Source organism: Leptidea sinapis, chromosome 41, assembly GCF_905404315.1.
Source record: "Leptidea sinapis chromosome 41, ilLepSina1.1, whole genome shotgun sequence".
In the NCBI taxonomy this organism is placed as follows: domain Eukaryota; kingdom Metazoa; phylum Arthropoda; class Insecta; order Lepidoptera; family Pieridae; genus Leptidea; species Leptidea sinapis.
Window position 1 is genome coordinate 8,266,397 of NC_066305.1, and position 21,713 is coordinate 8,288,109.

The 21,713-nt window shown below is 35.5% G+C and overlaps 1 protein-coding gene across 4 annotated transcripts in view; it reads right to left on the bottom strand.

Annotated features, from left to right (window-relative positions):
* Positions 1 to 21,713, bottom strand: part of LOC126976462 (NAD(+) hydrolase sarm1) — a 133,030-nt gene that overhangs the window by 45,652 nt on the left and 65,665 nt on the right. For 2 of the 4 annotated variants that reach the window (XM_050824784.1, XM_050824786.1), the window contains one exon: positions 15,862 to 15,918. The exons of the other annotated variants lie outside the window; for them this stretch is intronic. In XM_050824784.1, the coding sequence (XP_050680741.1) occupies positions 15,862 to 15,918 (57 nt within the window). The remainder of the gene's footprint in view (positions 1 to 15,861; positions 15,919 to 21,713) is intronic. 4 annotated transcript variants of the gene reach the window in all.

Consider the following 21,713-nt stretch of genomic DNA (forward strand, 5'->3'; position numbering starts at 1 on the left):
ATTCCATTTTGTAATCCGTGACTATTTGGTGAAAATCTAAGTTAATTATGGCGGTGAACTCAAGAGCCAATTGAAATTATAAATCATAGCTTCGGCCTTGAGTTATAGAGTTACATTGTAAGTATTTATATAACTAATGTAGCAGTTATTGTCTCAAAGATAATTCTCATAAAGGTATCAATTAATAATACATACCTAGGTATACTTATAGTAAAATATAATAAAATCGTAATAAAGTACAAAATGTGTATATTAAATATTTTTTAAACAATACTAGCTGGGTTTTCTTCAAGCATTACTGAATGAAACATAAAAGTAGTTTTGTGAGTTTTCTGTCTGTTTGTCTATACTTTATATTGTGTATATCAAGGCAAAACGTTGATACTAAAAAGATTTAATACAAATTTTGTATCAATTTTAACAAGAATTATGATAAATACATACAGTAATTTAAATTAACTTAGCGCTTATTTTCAAATTATTGTAGAGTAAGGGAGTCGTGGAGTTAATAAGATCTAACGAGCTTAGTAGTAAACGTGCCATGGTTGCGGGTTCGATTATCGCTGAGAACATTGCCACGGTTGGCTGTATATGTTTATTTGGTTGCACATACACTTAAATTATTAATTTAAATCTATTTAAAAACTTATTTTAAATTATATATAAATGAAACAAAATCACTTTTTCACTAAATCCATTAAATTTCACTTATAAGTTAAACACAGCACAAAACGTCAGCTGTACAGCTGTAAAAGAAACTGCTTAAGCATTTCGGCTACTTAATTTTTTTAATTTGTTTTTCGCGTGGGCCAGTCATGAGCATGTCGGTGACGCGAATTCTTAAGATTTTCCGCTACCAAAAGGTGCTTAAAGATTGTCACTTCAAAATACTGGAAAACCATCACTGTAAAGGGGTGTGGTGTCCAAAATATAAAAAGTTATAATATTTATTACAACAAGTCAATAAAAAATTGTTTTTTGTTGTGCTCCGTGTGAACCGTTAGCGGTTAAACATAACCATGAAAATTTTATTCTTTGAGCTGCACAATCGACTCGCGACTGACGTGTCGCGAGTCTTTTTCTTATTACAGCGAAGAAGTCAGGGACCCACCTCGAAGAACATGCAAACGACAAACAAACGGACCGATATACAGCGCAGTGTTAATAATAGGGTTGCCAGTTGCGTACCTAAAGGGTGGCCCCCTTTAGGTACGGAACTCTAGGTACGTATTTTTCTTGATTATTTATTTGTAATAATTTGTATACATAAGATATTACAAATCACAATAAAAGTTCTCCATTACTTGCACGCATGCTGTGGCGCACAAATAATAATTAAAAGCAAGTTGTCAAAGAAATATAAATACACACAATGTAAGTAAATTGATGTGTAAATAATTGAAATTGGTTAAAACATTAGCTAGTAAGTAATTGAATTAAGTACAATGATATTTTTAAAATGCCAATTGAGTGAAGCATCTGAAAAGAAGTCTTTTAAAGAATAGTACGATTATGTTAGTGGGAGATTAAATAGTTTCTTTTTAAAACACGTTAACTTAAGTTCTGTGATATTGGTTGCTAGCTTGTTAAATATTCTCGGCAGCATTTCAAGAACTGTGTTGTACATAGACGCAGTGATGCTACTGTAGATGTTCTGACCAATGTATGATGGTTAGTGATTTTATATGCATGTAGTAAAAATCTTATTATTTTATAAACAACAGTCTGTTTCATGAAATAAATATTTTTTGTAATTAAATTATACCTTTGCCCCGATTTCACCAATGACACTTTAAACATAGTTTAATAAAACTCAGTTTTACTTAAACTAGTTCAAATGACAGTCTTAATCAAATACTAGTCGATTTTAACTACAATGCTAAGCTTACACTCAGCTAAGTTTAACGTAAGTAAAGGCTAAGGACGCTCTATAGATCTCAGGCTTAAAGCATGTTTACGAAAACTGAGTTTACATGCCATAAACTATATAATGTATCAAATAGCATTTAAACGTGTTTAAGCGCGTTGTTAACGTAATCTTAGTTAAAAGTGTTCTAATCGCGTTCTACTACAATGGTGAAATCAGCTCTTAATATATATATTTTTTATGAAAATAAGGGACGAGACAAGTAGGACGTACAGCTGATGGTAATTGATACGCCCTACCTATAACAATGCAGTGCCGCTCAGGATTCTTGAAAAACCCCAAAAATTCTGAGCGGCACTACAACTGCGCTCGTCACCTTGAGACATAAGATATTAAGTCTTATTTTTCCAGTAATATACGACTATAATATTTTTATCTTTACCTATTTTAATCTTTTCATGTTGAAAAACATCCAATAATCAAAAGCTTAATTATAATGTGAAGATATAATTGTGTGTACATCATCAATAATAAATCAGTGGCGCCGTAGAGTTTTGTACAAAAAGAATAGTATTCCACGATAATTGTGTCGTGTTGGAAAGTCATCGAACTCTCAATGTCACTCGAAGACTGGAGCGGCACAGCCTGAGTATTGGTTTTAGTGATTTCTGTTGAATCAGATATTAAATGTTTACAACAACCCTGTTGATTGATTGATGAATAGCTTCCATTTACAGCACCATGTTCATTAATTATCATATCAATAATGCATTACTGTCCTGCTTTGTCGGTATTGTGTTGCAACCGTAGACTTATATACTAGCGTATAGACGAACTAACGGTTCGATAATTTGTTTACGCAACCAGTGTGAGGCTTCTTTGCACAGGATGCCGGCTGGATTAAGGGTACAACAATGGCGCCTATTTCTGCCTTGATGCAGTAATGTGTGAACATTATTGTGTTTCGATCTGAAGGGCGCCGTAGCTAGTGAAATTACTGGGCAAATGAAACATCTTACGTCTCAAGGGTGACGAGCGTAATTGTAGTGCCAATTTTTGAGGTTTTTCTTTTTCAAGAATCCTGATTGAGACTGCATTGTAATGGGCAGGGCGTATCAATTGCCAGTGTATCGTATCAGCTGAACATGCTGCTCGTCTCGTCCCTTATTTTCATAGAAAAAAAGTTAACTTAGAAGTTGAATTTTTTCACTTCTTGAAGACTTCAATATGTTGTTTTAATTTCAACATGATACCTCCACGAGTTCCCGAGATAATGGGTCTTAACAGACAGACAGACGGGCGGTCAACAAAGTAATCCTATAAGGGTTCCGTTGCTTACTTTTTAGGTACGGAATTCTAAAAACGGTCAATTGGGAGTCGACCTTGGACACGAATGCGTTCCGTACCATCTTAAAAAGAATTATGTACTGTTTCATTAGTATTCTTAATTTTTTTTATCGCATACCTTTTACCAGCATGGTTGTTTCATAGACTTAGAATATAATAGCGTATAGGCCAACTGACACCCCGATAATGCCTGACCAATTTTTTATTTGTTAATGTGTACGTTAGCTAGTAGTTTAATAGTCAAAATAACAAGGAGCTAATGCCAAGTGTGGTTGATTGTTTACGAGTTGTCAATCAAAATCGGTTACAGTTACAGTAGATTCGCTTTCCTTTTCTATCTTGTTGTATCTTCGTTAGAGATGTTTTCTTTCTTTCTCTCTCGCACGCTTTGTTTGACTATAAGCCTATAGTTGTAACCGATTTTAATTGCTGTTCCTATATTTTGTTCTATTTAAAACACAGTGAAGCGGGCATCGGACACATGCTATTTTTACCGAAGTAATTTATGAGACTTCTAAATACAAATACTTAAAAATCGCGTGAAATCTCGTGAGTTTGTGTCACCGAAATACTTATAGCAGTATATCTGTAGCCATACAGCTGACGTATTGTGGAACATTAGTGTATCTTTTAAGTGAAATTGAATGGATTTAGTGAAAAGTTCAATGTGTATATACTGTGCATAGTTGAAATAGTGTTATTGTTTGAATGATATATTTTTGAAAATAAGTTGAAATCAATAATTTAATTGTTTTAAGCATTATAAAATTGGATTTTTTTATACCATAAGTTTTAAATTTTCACTTCTATCGGCAGTCTCTACAACTGCCAATTTTTTATTATTTAAAGTGCTCACAGCCGAACTAGGAATGCTTTGATTAATTTACCACTATCCTCATATTTTGCGAAAAATGGCGAAAATGTTATTAAAATACAGTTAACAACTGAGTCAACAGTACATTCTGATCATAAAACCGACAGTTGTATCGCGTATGACTAACCCGTGAAACGTTTCATTCACAAATGTCCACAACATAACGAATAATTACTATCGTTTTTAGGGTTCCGTAGTCAAATGGCAAAAAACGGAACCCTTATAGATTCATAATGTCAGTCTATGTGTCTATGTGTACCCGTTTCACAGCCACTTTTTTCCAAAACTATAAGAACTATATGTTGAAACTTGATAAGTAGATGAACTCAATATTTTTTTTTATCAAACCCATAAGTGAGAGGGTTCTATGGATAGGTCTTCAAAAATGATATTTAGGCTTATAATTTATATTTTTCGAAACCGAATAGTTTGCGCGAGAGACACTTCCAAATTGGTAAAATGTGGGTCCCCCTGTAACTTCTAAAATAAGTGAATGATAAAACTAAAAATATATGTGATGTATTCCATGCCAACTTCCCCTAAAAATTGGTTTGAAAGAGAACTAGTTAGTAGTTTTTTTAATACATTATTATTAAAACATCGATCAAAGTTACAACGAACTACATACTTATGTTACTTGCTGCTACGGAACCCTTTATGCTTAGGAACCCGACTCACACTTGGCCGCTGCATATGTTAAGGGGCGGGCAGTTTGGAAATATCGTCTCATACAAAATGTATATGAAAGAGCAGATTATATCAAGCAGACAGGACAGGACAAATTGTACTTCTTTGGTGGAACAAATCGAAAATCCTTAAAAAAAAACATCCTCGTGCTATTTTACGTTTGTAGAAAAAACAATATTGTAATTAAGAAGGTATTAAATACAACCATAACTCCGCCGTTGCCGGTCCCAAGCCCGGATGAGAAAGGAGGGGGGTTGGTGTGAGAACAACCCAACCATAAAAGAAAACAACGCCGAAAATCGGGGGGCGGTCACAGACACCATGAGGAATTAAATAACCTCTAAAATTCTGCAGTGGAAGGATCTGGGTGCTTACCACTACGTATTTACCCAAGAAAACTCCTCCAATGAACAGCATGATTGACAGAGCTAGTATGTTGAGCGATCCGGCTAACACCCGGGGCTACGAATGCAGCGGGGGAGTCACGACCCTCAGTAATGAGGGGAAATACAACTAATGAAAATATTATTATACCACATAATTTAGTTAAATAAAGTTCATTTAAATATCATTAAATAATTTTTATACAATAAGAAAGGAATTAAGTTTTCTTTTCATTTGACAACATATTGAAATTTATTTAATTCTCATCAATTCAGTGTGGTCCAGCAGTCGATATGAGTTACAAGAGGCTTATGGTAGCTGATACAAATGGTATAGTTGACCATTTAACGTCAGGGTGTCGAATTTGTGTCACTGTGCGCGCGCATCGTAACAATTTACTCTGATAATTTTTCTCTAACGCGCCACTAGAAGAACTTCAAAAAATAGAATAATGATATTATACTTTAAATATCATTGAAATATACCAGTGGGAATTGCAGTGGGGTTGCACAGGAAGCCGGCTAGATTATGGGTACCACAACGGCGCATATTTCTGCCGTGAAGGAGTAATGTGTAAACATTACTGTGTCAGAATTCTTGAGTTTTTCAAGAATCCTGAGCGGCACTGAGATGGGTAGGGCGTATCAATTACTATCAGCTGAACGTCCTGCTCATCTCGTTCCTTATTTTCATTTAAAAAAAAAAGATGAAAATGACAATCCTTTAGCACGTTACTTCGTACACTTGATCAGTCACAATCTGACAGATTCTATGATTATCTTTTATCAAGAGTAAAATAGCGATAACATATTCTCTAGATAAATACGTATTTTTTGTTACTTTAGAAGATTGAGAAAATAAATTGTTTCGTAATCTATGAATACTCAAAGTGGAACTACGACTTGGATTGCCTTTTAAAACATACAAACTATTTTAAATTACATGTATAGGATTTACAACACGAAATTCTTAGACGGCTTAATGTAATTCTAGAATATTCTTATTTTTGATGGAATGACCCTGCTGGCTTGGGCACGGGGAAGGGCGCTGGTGTGGGACGCGACTTCCTTCTTATGAACAAGTTACGTCAGTTGATGCTGGGGCGAGCTTCTTCGACTGCCGAAGCAAGCGTCGTAAATATGACGGTCTCTGTAAAGGCCTGTATTCACTTTGATTAGTGCGAGTGCAAGTGATTAATTATTGAGGATGATTAATGCAGGTGTATAGTGCAAGTAGTGTCCAATTCTTGTTTAGTGGCTCTGTTTAGTAATTGCAGTCGTTAGGTGTCGATCAGCAAGTATGGATGAACATAGAGAAGCGCGCTTGCAATTGCAAGAAGTACTTAAAGAAGTATTAAGCGCGGTGGTATCCGAAACCGAAGAACTTTTAGAATCTGAACATGCAAGACGAAAAATATGGGTTCGAAAATGGATTAATAGAAGACCCATTCATGGCGCAAGCTACCAAATCTTTAAGGAATTGGCTGCTGAAGATACGACGGAATATTACTTTGCTCTCGTGTTTAGTGGCAGGCACGCTGCGAGTGAGGGGGAAGGGAGGGCGCGCGGGACATGGGTAGTGAAGTGTCACTCGCAATAAAATAGAACATGATTCTAATCACGTTACTACGCAGCCAACTAATCACCTGCACTAATCAGTCGCTGTCCCTACTTGTTTCCTCCTAACCACTTATCACCTGCACTAATCACTAATCAAAATGAATCCAGGCGTTTAAGTCTTACATCATTGTGCCGTTTGGTGTCGAGACACTTGGCGCGTGGGTTCACAAGCGCAAAGAATGTACATAGTACTATCTACGCGCCTCAATAGGGCTACTGGAAACGCACCATCTATTTAGATCAATAGATCAACGGATTAGTTATCAAACATGAAAATGCTGCCAGTATTCTTGGTACACTTCTCCGTAATGAAAGTTTTAATTTAATGTTTTCATGGTACTGTAAATATAGTTGTAAGATTTGTTATTTTTTATTTATTGGCATGATGGTTTCGCATTCTGTCATCGAATAGAAACTTCTCGGCGGTTACGTTTATCAATATTGATAGGTACGAGATGATAATATATGTAAAATATCAATCAATCGCTGATATACAATTTTGTATGTTATTATTATATTTTACTGAAATATTAGACTAGAATAAGCAATAGTGTACTAGGTATAAACCAAGGTAGATGTGCTAAAATCAGCCCAAAGCAGGCTAATTGTCCAACTTAGGGCGGATTGCACCAAACACGATGTTACACGAAGATAACTATACGGGGATAAAAGGCATTTTTTTCTCAAATTGATTACTTAAGAATTATTTTTAATGTCACTTCAAACACTACCACCGCTTAGAAAACAGAGAAAAGAAAGAAAAGAATGGGCGCAAGAAAATCTCTAAGCGTTCTTTTTTGCGCTCCTTTCAATAAAATATACAATATTGTGCTGTAAAATAATCATAATCTAGTCCCAGGCTATCCCATCACTTAGGTATTCAGCTGCGGGGCAGTAGTATTTACGACAGAGGCATTCTTTGATAAAGCAATAAAATTTATGAGCGAATCGAAGCTGAGTGGAGCTCCCACCGGGTGACTCAAATTGATTTCTGTGTTAAATTGTTTCTCGGCCAATTTGATTTTAATAAAAATTTAACTCGTAGAAAGCTTTCGAAATTTTCTAGGTTATTATCGAGATCGAATTTTGAATGTCGACTTGATTCAATTATTATGATGAATTAGCATTACTTTCTCATGAGCAACATTGCTAATAATCATCTAACATAGATACGAAAATTCTCGCGTTTGCCTGATTTTCTTATAATTTTGATATTGCTCAAAATGTTAAGTATGGCCAGATGTATGTGCAGGCAAAAATCCAGAGTGCTTCGACTGCCAGGTTCGTAGTTAATGAATTTGCAAATCATCACAAGTTTCTCATGTGCCCAAATAAGGCGCTAATTCCATTTTTTGCGCATTTTTTGAAAATATTTAGAAAATTTAATTTTTTTATTGTTTGCATCATTATTTTATGTTGTCTACAATAAAAATCAATTAACTTATCATATAAACCTCAAGAATTCATGAGAATACTGTAAAAACGTGGTGGCCCTTATTTTGTTTTGAATAGTATATTTTTACTCTCTTCTAGGTGACATCTCTGCTCTGTCAATCATCCGTGTTTGTTCGAATCCGCCTATAATGGGTGTGGCGGTCTTGTGCGGCTAATATAATATGTTTATCTGTATGACCTTGTGTCTATGTGATAATGAACAGTTATATGTTCGAAGAAGCCTAAGCTCACTTTGAATTAGTGGCAATATGCACAATATAAGACGGGATGGAACGGATGAAGGACCAATGATTTCGATACTAGTCTGCATCTCCACCAATTGAACGGGAGTGAAAGCACCAAAGACACTACGCGACACTTTAACAAATTTGTTTTAATTACCTTTACATAATTTGTAAGAAGTCAGTCCTTTCCAAATTTAAATTAAAGCCTTACTTAATTTTTTATAGAAGAGCGAGAACAAACACGCGTATGGGTTACTTGGAAGTGATCACTCTTTTGCAAGATGGCCGGCCTTTTCGATAGCTGTACGAGCAGTGCACGAGGTTTTTTCTGATGAAGTCTTGTCAATAAAACACTTTTTAAAAGATTATATATAAAAAATAACAATAAGACAACCGACTTAAAAAAAACTATTCTAAAACAATATATATAGGTAAACAATAGATAAACCGACTTTAAAAAAACTATTCTAACTATTTAAAAAAAACTATTCTAAACAATAGATATAGGTAATATGCAATAAAAAGGAAAAAATAATTGCTTTTTTTATACAATCTAATTAGTTAACCTTATTCTAGTTACAATTATTGCTATTTTTGGAATCGGTGTCCTCCCGCCACGGCTCCACCCTCGCCTCTCGTCTTGCCACGTTGCGCGTGCGACACAAGCACATCTGACCTACAGCTACGTATATATAGTTACAAACCTACCTTGACTCATACCGACTCCAAAAATAACAATTATTGTAATGATTGTAAATAACAATTATTCCTAATATTTTTTTTGTTTAAAAATGTCACAACAAAATTTAGCATCGTTCACAGGTCTAATCTTTGACGAAATATAAATATAAATATTTTTTTTATGATAATAAGGGACGAGACAAGCCGGACGTTCAGCTGATGGTAATTGATACGCCCTGCCTATTACAATGCAGTGCCGCTGAACCCAAAAATTCTGAACGACACCACAATAAAATTGCGGTCGTTACCTTGAGACATAATATGTTAAGTCGTATTTGTCCAGTAATTTCACTAGCTACGGCGCCCTTCAGACCGAAACACAGTAATGTTTACACATTACTGCTTCATGGCAGAAAAAGGCGCCGTGGTGGTACCCATAATCTAGCCGGCATCCTGTGCAAAGGGGCCTCCCACTGGTAAACATGATCGAAATAAGTACTAGGCGACAACTTCATAAAATAACATTCATTATCACAAGTAACAGTTACAGAAACGGCAATGAAACGTGTTCTGTTAAGAGTAAACGCGATAATAATATCAATCTATGTTTTATTATGAATATTTAAGACGCATGATTCATCGCTCGTTCACGTGGCACGTTATCGCTACGGCAGGTAAAGTAAAGCCTTGCGGTGTTGATGTGACCGGCGCGTGCGCACACAAACCAATGAGTCAGTGCATCCTGTTCCACCTTTGTAGAACTTTCACGTAAAAACACATGAGTACCGGTGCTATCGTCGAAAGATACATCGATAGATAAAAATACAAAAGGATGTTCATTAGAATAGTTGGCAGGTTACTCAACGCGTAAGATTTAAGGGATGTAATTTGTATCTTATCTTATATATTTAGCTGACCCGACAGACGTTGTTCTGTTATGAACAGAAAAAAAAACTTGTGGATGGAATTTTGGAAAATCCGTTTTTAGCTCACCTCTACTCGGTGAAAAGAATATTCCTACCAAATTTCAAGTCTTTAGCTCTAATGGTTCCAAAGATATCGTAATGAGTGACTATATACGTGGAAATGTCTTATATATATAATATATATAATATACATTTATTTATTATTTAAATGATAACATTCAAATGTTAAGAAAACCCTGCAAAACTGTTCTGACAGTTTGACTGCAGGAATGAGTCTCTTTAAATATAGATATTTACATAGTTCTTGTATATATATAATCTGAATCACGGAAACGGTTGGAGCCGCTTTTAATGAAATTTAGTATACAGGTAGTTTCGGGTGCGAAAAACGATCTAGCTAGGTCAATTTTAAAAAATGTAGTTTTATCCGTGTTTTAATGATAAACAGCTACAAAAACAATAGAATACAAAGGTAAATTTCGCCAATATATACGAGACTATAATAGCTCAGATGGGACATTGGGTGATCCGGAAAGCAGAAGACCCCGGATCGAATCCAGATGTCCATTCTTAAAAATCCGAGTAAGGCTAGGTCGTCCAGATATTTTTTGCTGAAACGAATAAATTCAGGAGTGGTGATGGCACGCTGTGGCTTGTGACTATTGGGGCACATACGAACTGGGCAGGCACGCCCGGGGAAGTAGGTACCATACTCAGTGTTCAGTTTCTGGGCTTACCCTCCGACTCCTCCTCTAGAGAATCTTGCAACACCGTCAATAAATGAATTATTGCAAGATGGTACCACGCTTACATATATTCTGGAGAACCTGTCCTAGACGGAATTTCAAAGAGAGGACGTTTTTCCGTAAATGATCCAATAGCTAAGACTCTGCCAAGGGAAAGATTTCGAATTGATTAGTAGGAACGACATTGTTGTAGATTGAATTTTTTAATTTAATAAAGAGATATAATTAAGCGGTTAATGACGCAGCCGAGCTAAATTTTTCAAGACCGGTTAAGACCGGCCAAGACATTAGTGAGTCATGCATCACCTGTTGACTGGCCAGATAAGTGAAATTATATATTTTACATGACCAATAGATGATGAAGTCATCTAATTAGGTACTCAATAATCATAATGGAGCATATATAAATTATGAACAATACAGAAATCAATGTCCTTATTGTTCCTAATGATGATAATGTATTGACACACACATACTTTTTACACAAAGTATCTTGCCCCAAGTTAAGCATATATATAGCCTATGTTATGGGTTACAAGAGAATGATATATTTAATACAATATATTTACTTAAACATACATAAATTCATATAAACATACATAAATACATTTGAACATCCATGACTCGGAAACAAACATTCATATTCATCATATAAATGCTTGCACCTACCGGGATTCGAACCCGGGACCTCCAGCTTAGTAGGTAGGATCGCTAACCACTCGGCTATACAGGTCGTCAGGTCTATGTATAGTCTATCTGATTCTATAAGTGATAGAATAGACTTGAATAGTCTATTCTATCACTTAAAGAATGTCACAATCTACTACAAATTTGAAAAGATATGTCTCAGACTTAGATTAAGGATTGATCTCCATTAATAGTACACCCAAGTGGGCGTACTCGAGCCAGTGTCGAACAATGTCTGACGTTGACGTGCCACATATTCTGTTAAACTTTGCTTATAATTGAAATGCCGGGTTGCGTAGTAAAACTTTGTAAGAATACTACAACAAGAAATAAGAAAGACACTGGGATCAAATACATGCAGATACCAACAGTAAGTATTTTATTAATTTCAATGTAAAATAACACGAAGCTTATATTACGTTGAAGATGCCACTGAGTGTCAAGATGCCTCGCACACAAGCATCTAATAGTTGCGGTGATAAAAAAGCTCTTGTTCCTAGTGAGTGCGGTATCTAGTTGGAGCTCAGCGGAAACCAATCTTTAATCTAATGTCTCAACCTGAAAAAAACGTGTGCAAGAAACTCAATCTCAACAGTAAAATAGGCTGAGGGCGATCGTTTCTTTCCCAAAGTTCATTGGAATGCCATTTAACTTATAGTAAGTACCTAACGTTTACCACACAAAGTTTTGTAACAATTCTTTTGAATTTCGTAACACATTCGTTTTACACATTTTCTGGAAACAAAATAGGTAATGAATCGTAAAATATGCATAGGATTTATTAACTTACATTATATTTATTAGAATGACTGTCTGAAAAGTTAGTTCAACTAAAATTCATTCAATTTATATTTTCGGACAAAATAAGAATTACAAAATTCTTGACAGTTATATTTACTATTCCGTTACGGCCGTTCCCAATACACTATCTACAGATAGAGATAAATTACTACCTTCTACTGTCAGTAATTAGCTGTCAATAATCTGAAGCTGTCCCAATATACCCGATAAGTTATTCTTATCTGATTTGCAATTTCCATACAAACTTCTATCGCTGGTAAGCTAAGCGTCCTCACATTGACAGACAGCGTGTACGTATAAGGTGAGATACCGTCGATAAGTTTATTGGGACAGAAAAGTCAACGAAAGTTACGATTTTTATCTCAAGTAAGAGATAAAAATCGTAAGAGACTGAATATTGGGAACGGCCGTTAGAAATGTACTTCTCTAACGGAGACTATGAACCTACCTACATTTAGGTAATAACCAGTGGGAGGCTCCTTTGCACAGGATGCCGGCTAGATTATGGGTATCACAACGGCGCCTATTTCTACCGTAAGCATTACTGTGTTTCGGTCTTAAGGGCGCCGTAGCTAGTGAAATTACTGGGTAATGGGACTTACCATCTTATGTCTCAAGGTGACGAACGCAGTTGTAGTGCCGCTCAGAATTTTTGGGGTTTTTCAAGAATCCTGAGCGGCACTGCATTGTTGGGCGTATCAATTACCATCAGCTGGACGTCCTGCCCGTCTCTTCCCTTATTTTCATAAAAAAAAGGTAATTCCTTCTTTGTATTTTGACATCAAAGTTTGCTAGTAGTTGGTCTAAAACTAATCAAATTGGTACAGTATCATGATATGTCAGTCAGCCTACCTTACTTATATATTAGATAAGATAATTAGCAGAGACTATAAGTATAACAAACAGTTCTCAAGGAAGAAGGGAGTTAGCGTTAATTAAGTCCGGACGTAGTTTAATCTTTGTTAAATATTAACTATTGTTGACTCCGGCCTTACAAAATGCAATCACAAGAGTTTTACACGCTTCTTATTAGCTTCACCTGTATGTATATTTGTAACCAACTCATTTGGGCGCGATGCTGGCCCACTTTAAACGAATTAGTTTATCTAATTATAGTTACGATTATTGTAATTTTTGGAATTGGTGTCATCCATGATAGATTTGTAACTACATACATAGTTATAGGTGAGATGTGCTTGAGTCGTGAGGAGGCGAGATACAAGAGCGGGTCGCGGCGGAAGGACACCGATTCCAAAAATAACAATAATCGTAACTAGAATTAGATTAATTAATTAGATTGTATAAAAATAAGCAATTATTTTTATACTTTTTAGTGCATATTATATATATTGTTTTGGAATAGTGTTTTTGAAGTCGGTTGATTTTTTGTTAAATTTCAACCATTATTTTTTACCCAAAGCGTGTGTTTTAGTTTTTTTAAACTACTTTTATTATTAAGTTGAATGTGGACTTGCTCGTCAACAAATTTTATTGTCATTTGGCATGACTTGATATTTTAGTTCTAAAAGGTGCGTAGCAAAGAGGCATACATGAATATTATTACTAAGTAGCTTATAAGAGGATTGGAATCTTTCATTTTTTACTGTCATTACTAGCCATCTCATACCCGTATATGAGACTAGTTTAAACAGATCCTGACCAGAACAAATTATAGATAATAATATAATAATAACTAGCTGACCCAGCAAACGTTGCATTGCCGATATTAAAATCGCGATACAAAAGTAACTGTTTATCGTAGATGGGTGAAAATTTGAAGTTGTATGTATTTTTTAATGCCACATTATAAAAAAATAAAAACAAAAAATTTCGTCCAAAAATTAAAAAAAAAATACGGGTGAACAACCCTTATTACTTAGGGGTATGAAAAATTGATGTTGGCTGATTCTCAGACCTACTCAATATGCTCACAAAATTTCATGAGAATCGGTCAAGCCGTTTCGGAGGAGTACGGGAACGAACATTGTGACACGAGAATTTTATATATAAGATATTGACATACTTTTTACACAAATTATCTTGCCCGGAGTTAAGCATATATAGCCTGTGTTATGGGTTACAAGACAACGATATATTTAATACAATATACTGACTTAAACATACATAAATACATATTCTAAACATACATAAATACATATTCTAAACATACATAAATACATATTCTAAACATACATAAATACATATTATAAACATACATAAATACATTTAAACATCCATGACTCGGAAACAAACATCCATATTCATCATATAAATGCTTGCACCTTCCTATAGATAAACTACATATTCGTAGCGTTTAGCGACAAAGCTTAATGAACATTTTTTATGGGAACTGAAGAGGAACGGTCATGTTACAGTGATACTGCATCATGATTATTACTTGGACTTTGAATTTTAGCAGAAGTGAGATTATGTCTGACAACTTAAAACACAGTATATTAAGTCCCAGTACTTTACTAGCTTCAAAGTAGAACACAAGACCTAACCTAATTGCCCCACGCTCCGGGTAGCCTATGACTATCTCTCCGTCCCCAGATCTGGAGGTCTACTCGCAAAATCGACAACGATACATTCGGAACGATACGAATATACTCCGAATATATCGCAACTATCCTACTCTAACAAATGTTCGAATTCCTTATCGTTTATCGTTACCATAGACTAATATTTTGATTTTTTTACGATGTTAGTGTGACTGAAAAATGTTCAAACCTAAACATTATCTGTGCTATGTCGCTGTTGAGTGTCAAAAGTCAAAACATAGTTTAGGCGCTAAGGACCATGTCAGGCTCTGCACCACCAATTTGGTATTATTTACACATAATGTAAATGTTAAAAAAATATATGTAATGAATATAATATGACCATTTAAAATTGAATAAATAATACAAAACTTGCGGATAATAAAATGTAAAAAAAAGTAACTCAACCCTTCTCGTCGACTTCCTATTTCTCAGGCGGCCATTTGCATTATTTCTACGCATAAACGATCAACAAAATGACTTAAATGACTTAGTAGTAAAAAAAATCTTGTTGAATAGTAAATCACATATAATTATTTCAATAATATTTATTAAGTGTGTATATTGTATGGCAAATATATCTATACAACTTGAAACGATATTAGCATCGACAGCCTAGAAGGTGTCGTTGAGATTATCGTAAAAGTGACGTTTGATTATTTGTGAAATTCGAATATTCGTCTCTGACATTTTTAACTAAGAGTAGGGTTACGACCGATAATATCGAATAATGTTTCGTTCGTTCAATCATCGTTTCGACATTGATTACAATGTAACTAAGAGTAGGATTCGACACGACTAATGCGACGATTTATCGAATATCGATTTTAGGAGTAGGCCCCCTGTTCTGATTTCCCCCTAAGGGGTCTTACACACTCTCGAACTATTTCTACAAAGTCCTTTTAAAGTTTTTGGTATGGTCTTTAAGCTTGCTTACATCGATTGTGGCAAAGAAGATAAAGGTCGTAAGTAATTTTATGTATAGTTACATCCCATCACCAAATTATAATGCAAACAACATACCCAACGTGGGCTCTTTGATGGTTTTTCTGGCACAACCAGGGATTCCTCAGAACGTACCTGAAATTAAAAAAAATATATTTTTTTGTAATTTATGTGCATAAAATGTTGATTGGATTAATGAATCAACGTTCTCTCTCTATTTACAATTTATACATTAGATTTATGATAGCATAATTAGGCGACTTATCGCTAATCAGCGATCTCTTCCAGGTAACCTAAAAGAGGAGATCTTATTTATAACCTGACAGAAGGCAATATATTAACATGCTATCTGATATACCCATTCATATACATGTATATACTATTAGATATAGAATAAATGTAACTTGTGTGTAGCAATTTTTGGTGCTACAAATACAGAAACAGCTATGGCGGGAATCGTACCCACGCCACAACCTGAAAGTTGAACAAAACATACAAGATTTTATCAACGATCCGTGACTCGAACGTGTGGCACAGTTGCTCAGAGCGCTCACACGGAACGCGGAGATCGCGGGTTTTTTTATTATTTTGTTTGTGTAAATAAACAACCATTTAGATTGATGTAAAGGCGTTGTGTTCTGATGCAACTACAAAAACAAAGCAGTGACAGCACGAAAATATCACGACACTAGCTGACCCGGCAAACGTTGTTTTGCCATATAAATTATTTTTAGAGTTTCTTGGACATTGCTTTATTTTTCTAAAATAAACGTAGCCTAAGTTACTCCTTATTACATCAGCTACCTGCCAATAAAAGTCGCCGGATTATCCGGAACAAACAGACAGACAGACAGACAGACAAAAATTGTAAAAAATGTTATTTTGGTGTATATAAATTCATAATATACATTTAGTATAAAATGGTTACTTCAATATTACAAACAGACACTCCAATTTCATTTAAATGTATGGATAATTCACACAATATTTATTATTTAGTTATTCTGGTGTGTAAGCTATATTATTGCAAAGTCATCAAAATCCATTCAGTGGTGTTTGCGTTAAAGAAGTTCAAACATTAATCCAGACATACAAACTTTCACATTTTTAATATTAGTAGGATGTAAATACAAGCTAACGGTGATGAAACTGCAAACCGTACTGACGCAACAGAACGAGCGCGAGGGTGTGACAGACGAACGGGAGGGGGCTCCACGTTCCAGCGAAGTCCAGATAATGTGGGCGTGTAGTACACACCATAGAGATCTTTACTTTAGATTATCTGTGGTACACACCTATTTCTACCGCAAAATGGCATTGCGTAACAGTCACTATGAGATTATCGTATCATATAGTTTACGCACCTATTATGTTACCTTAGGTAGATCAATAATAAAATAGTAGATTAAAAAAAACTGAAAAACACGCATTTTACAAAAAAAAGACCGAACTAAAAAATGGAAAGGAAATTTAAAAACTAACATAAACTCCTGCTTTATCGAAGATACATGAAAATCTTATTTTGCAAATTGAAAAATGTAACAGTTTTATCAAATTAATGTATTGTCATCGGTCCTCAATAATTCTACGAAGTTTTACGAAATCTGGCCATTTAAAGTGGGTCAAAATCGCGCCCCCAAAACATACATACAGGTGAAGCTAATAAAATGCGTGTAAAAAACCCCAAGGGCCATCTAAGGGAACTATTTAATATCTCACCCCCCACTACTTATCAAAATCGGTTTTGTAGTTCAGCGCGGCTGAGAACGCGGAAGAGACAGATATGTATTGTTTGCGTCAGTTAGCCTTTTCTTCGTCTCAACAGCAGATAGTTCCGCAACATCACCCGATAGCAAAATCTCTATCGCTGATAAACTTATAGTTTCAAGTTGAATCATCGAATGTTTATGAATGACTGAGTCATGATTCGTTTGCCTTTCTGTTTGTGTGTCATAGTATTGTAATACTTCTCTTTTAATAGTTACGTATAAACTTTCACCATAACTGTATTATTAATAAACGCAGTGTAAAGTGTTACTCCAAGTTTAAATTTTATTGTCTTTATCTTACCTTTGTCACTACATAATTACAAGACAGGGAGAAGTAATTTTAAACTTAAAGGCATTTATTTTCTCAAAATTGATTCCTTTAGAATTGTTTTTGATGTCATTTCTAATAACTACTAGATACTACTACCGCTTCGGAAACAAAAGGTACTCTGGGAGAGAAGAAGAGGCTCAAGAAACTCTCCTAGCATTCTTTTTTGCGCTCTTTTCAATAGAAATATACAATATTGTACAGTCATTTCTATCGCTATAAAATAATCGCAATCTAGTCCCAGGCTCTCCGATCATTTAGATATTTTTTTTTTATGGAATAGGAGGACAGACGAGCGTACGGGTCACCTGGTGTTAAGTGATCACCGCCGCCCACACTCTCTTGCAACACCAGAGGAATCACAGGAGCGTTGCCGGCCTTTAAGGAAGGTGTACGCGCTTTTCTTGAAGGTACCCATGTCGTATCGTCCCGGAAACACCGCACAAGATATTCAGCAGTGGAGTACTAGGATTTACGACAGAGCCATTTTTTTTATAAAACATTTAAATTTATTTATAGATGCCTGAACAGTGGCTGTGACTTTATTATAGAAGTGTATACATTTACCCTTAAAGATTTTATGTATCTTATAAAGCCTACTAGAATTAGTTACAAGCAATCCCTTATTTCTAGTGTTATAATACTTGAATATAACTTGGTGTAACTACACTGCACTTATTAATAAGACAATTAATAAACGCAGTGTCTCCAATAGTGTGTGCAATTCGTTATTTGGAGATTTGAATAAAATGCTCCCGAAATATTTTGTTATAAATTATAATAATAAGTCATCGGTCATCTCTTTAATTAAAAATGTTTATTGTACGATATTAATGTAATATAATCCATATTTTTACAAAAAAAAAGCCCGCTGAGTTTCTTGCGCCCGTTCTTCTCAGGCCTGAGGCAGTCTCTTTTGAATGGGTGGTAGTTTTTGACGTACAATAAGTGATTTTGAATAAAAATAATTGAATTTGAACTCAACCTAAAACATTATAAACAGATTATAGAACTACCTACTATGCCAATATTAATGTACCTTCCAACTTAGTTATTATTCTTTGTAGATTAACTATATTTTCAATGCTTTTAAGTTGGTAAATTGGTTAAGTTGTTACATATGCTTAACTAATTACTAGCATTAATTGTAAGTTGTAACCTATGTGGTTTTTTAGATGCTAAGTTGACCTAGTTTTGTCTCGAGTTTAGACATCTTCTGGAATAACCCAGCTGTAGGCTAGAATGAGATACCTGACTATTAGGATTAGGATATCGCCCTCATCATCTGGATGTATGGCGGTTTTCAAGGCACTTTTTTCCACGTACCACTAATTTGTGGAATGAGCTTCATTATGCGGTGTTTTCAGCACGATACGACATGGGTACCTTCAAGAAAAGCGCATACACCTTTCTGAAAGGCCGGCAACGCTCGTGTGAGTCCTCTGGTGTTGCAAGAGAATGTGGGCGGTCACTTAACATCCGTTAAATTAATTTGTCCTCTTCTTAGATAAAAAGAATGTGCGCCTAGTTCAAATTTTGCCACCATTTACATTTGCTTCACAAATCTGTGCAGTCATCATTCAACAAGTTATACGATCTAAAGTTGAATTAAAAAACAAGAAACATCAGTATTGTAAACAAACACCGACAGTAAACAGATTATCGCACAACAAAATCAGTGATAATATGCAATCAAAGCGAGGCGACGTTCGATAATATTATCATTAGTCCTGTATTACCCCATCTGTAGACAGTCGAAAGAAGCGATTCCTGCACTATCGACACGATATCCAAATCATGGTGGGCATCCTAATGGGTCACACAATCACTAAACCTTTTCACAATCGGCGAAATGGACAGTCCTAAGTGCAGAGGCTATCTGAGCCGTGGACGAAACGGTTAGTCATGTAATCCTGGAATATGCAGAGGTGGCCAGCATACGGGCAAAAACCTTAGTGATTTCGCTCTTAGAAGTCTGCGAACACTGCAGGAATGTTCTGAACTTTTAGAAGGAGTTCGGCTGGTTGGAATGACTGACTAACACTGCACGTAAAATCGATCCAACTAATTGGTCTAATTGCGGTAACAGGAGCCCCTTTACCATACTATTTACCACAGTCAAAGTCAAATAAACTTTATTCAATAAGGTTTAAACTAAGCGCTTTAGAATCGCCACTACAAACATTTCTTTTACTGAGTTTACCATACTATATTCGTAAGAAGTTGAGCTCGTGAGAAGAACATATAAGAAACTCAACGGCCACTCTTTTCAATCAAATAGAGTATTTTACAAGGGCTGTTATATACGTAATTAATTTGTAAGGTGCTGCATTAAATATATGGGTCCTCTTTAAATAATATAAACAATGTCATAAAAAGTTATAAATAATTTAGAGCTTGCATTCATTGTTTGTGTCTGATGCTCCGTGAACACGATGGTCGTGATTACTGTCACAATTAGTAATTGCATCCAACAAACCGATTATTAACAGATTGACCTGGCACCACAAGCAGCACACGTTCACGAGTTGACGCATAGACAAGCCTTGGTTTCCCTCGCACAAATTTGAGGGTAGTAGACGACCCGGCACACAACGCCGCCGCAAGCAATGCCATACAGTGAGCATGACGAACCATGTTATTATTAGTCCGTGGGCTGAAGACAAATGTGATTTAAATCGTCAATGTCCAATAGCTGGGATACAGTGAGAGCAATTTAATTCAGCTTAAGACGCCGCGTGGGTATGCACTGCAGCTCATAAACCGTAATAAGTGCGTTATGGTACTGGATAGATGTCGAGAGTCGGTGGGCGGCCGGAAGAGCCGAGCGACTCCGGCGTGTTAGTCGACTTCCTACTTAGACGGCTCTTGAACGGAAACGCTATTTTTGGCGCCCACTGTTGCTTCCTCTGAGGAAAGTTCATTATTGGGATCCGACTTCGTAATTGTGCTTTGAATTTGAACGAACTCTTCATATATATATAATCGTGTTTCGCACAATTGGGTATCATATTAAAAAAATATGAACATATAAAACTTTGTTTTTATATAAGAGGGGACAAACGGACATAAGGGTCACTGATGGGAAGTGTGAGGCAATAGCCCGTGGACATCCGCAAAACCACGGGTCTCGAGCGAGATCTTTGCTTGAAAGTCTGTAAAGAGTTGGGTTAAACAGCAGGCCGATAATTAATTCTACAAATTGGCTTCGCAATGCAAGAAGTTCCTCGCAGAACGCGTGGTCAACGTCGTGCTGAACGTCAACATGATGTGTGGACTTTTACATTTTGGCGTGCTATTCCATGGTAAAATTCTAATTGCTTAGAAGCCGATGCACTCAGACATGCACTGTCACAATAGTATATTTTAATACAGTTGCTCAAAAAGTGGCGTATTGCAGGGACGTATAGCGTTCGGGATGTGGGCTATTACATACTCGAGCTTTTTCTTTACCATTTCCTAACTCGTGTGTTCTCTTTCCCAACTGTCAAATTAATGTTTATTAAAAAGAAAGTAAAATATTTCTAAAAAGAAGCTACTAATTTGTTTCAATAACAGATTTAACGATTTTATTCAATGAGGTTTTATTCAAAGAGTTTCATTTCTTATGACTTTTATAAGAACTAAATGATTAGTTAGTTGAGTTTATTGTGTTTTTATTATTCTATTAAATTGCTTCATTTTTTCGCAAAATTTTTTCGAAAAATACGGAAATGGGCTGGACATATTGCACGGTATACTGACAGGAGGTTGACTAGAGAAATTACACATTGAAAGGGGCCAACATCAGGAAAACGAAACGTAGGAAGATAAATATAACAGTGGGCTGACTA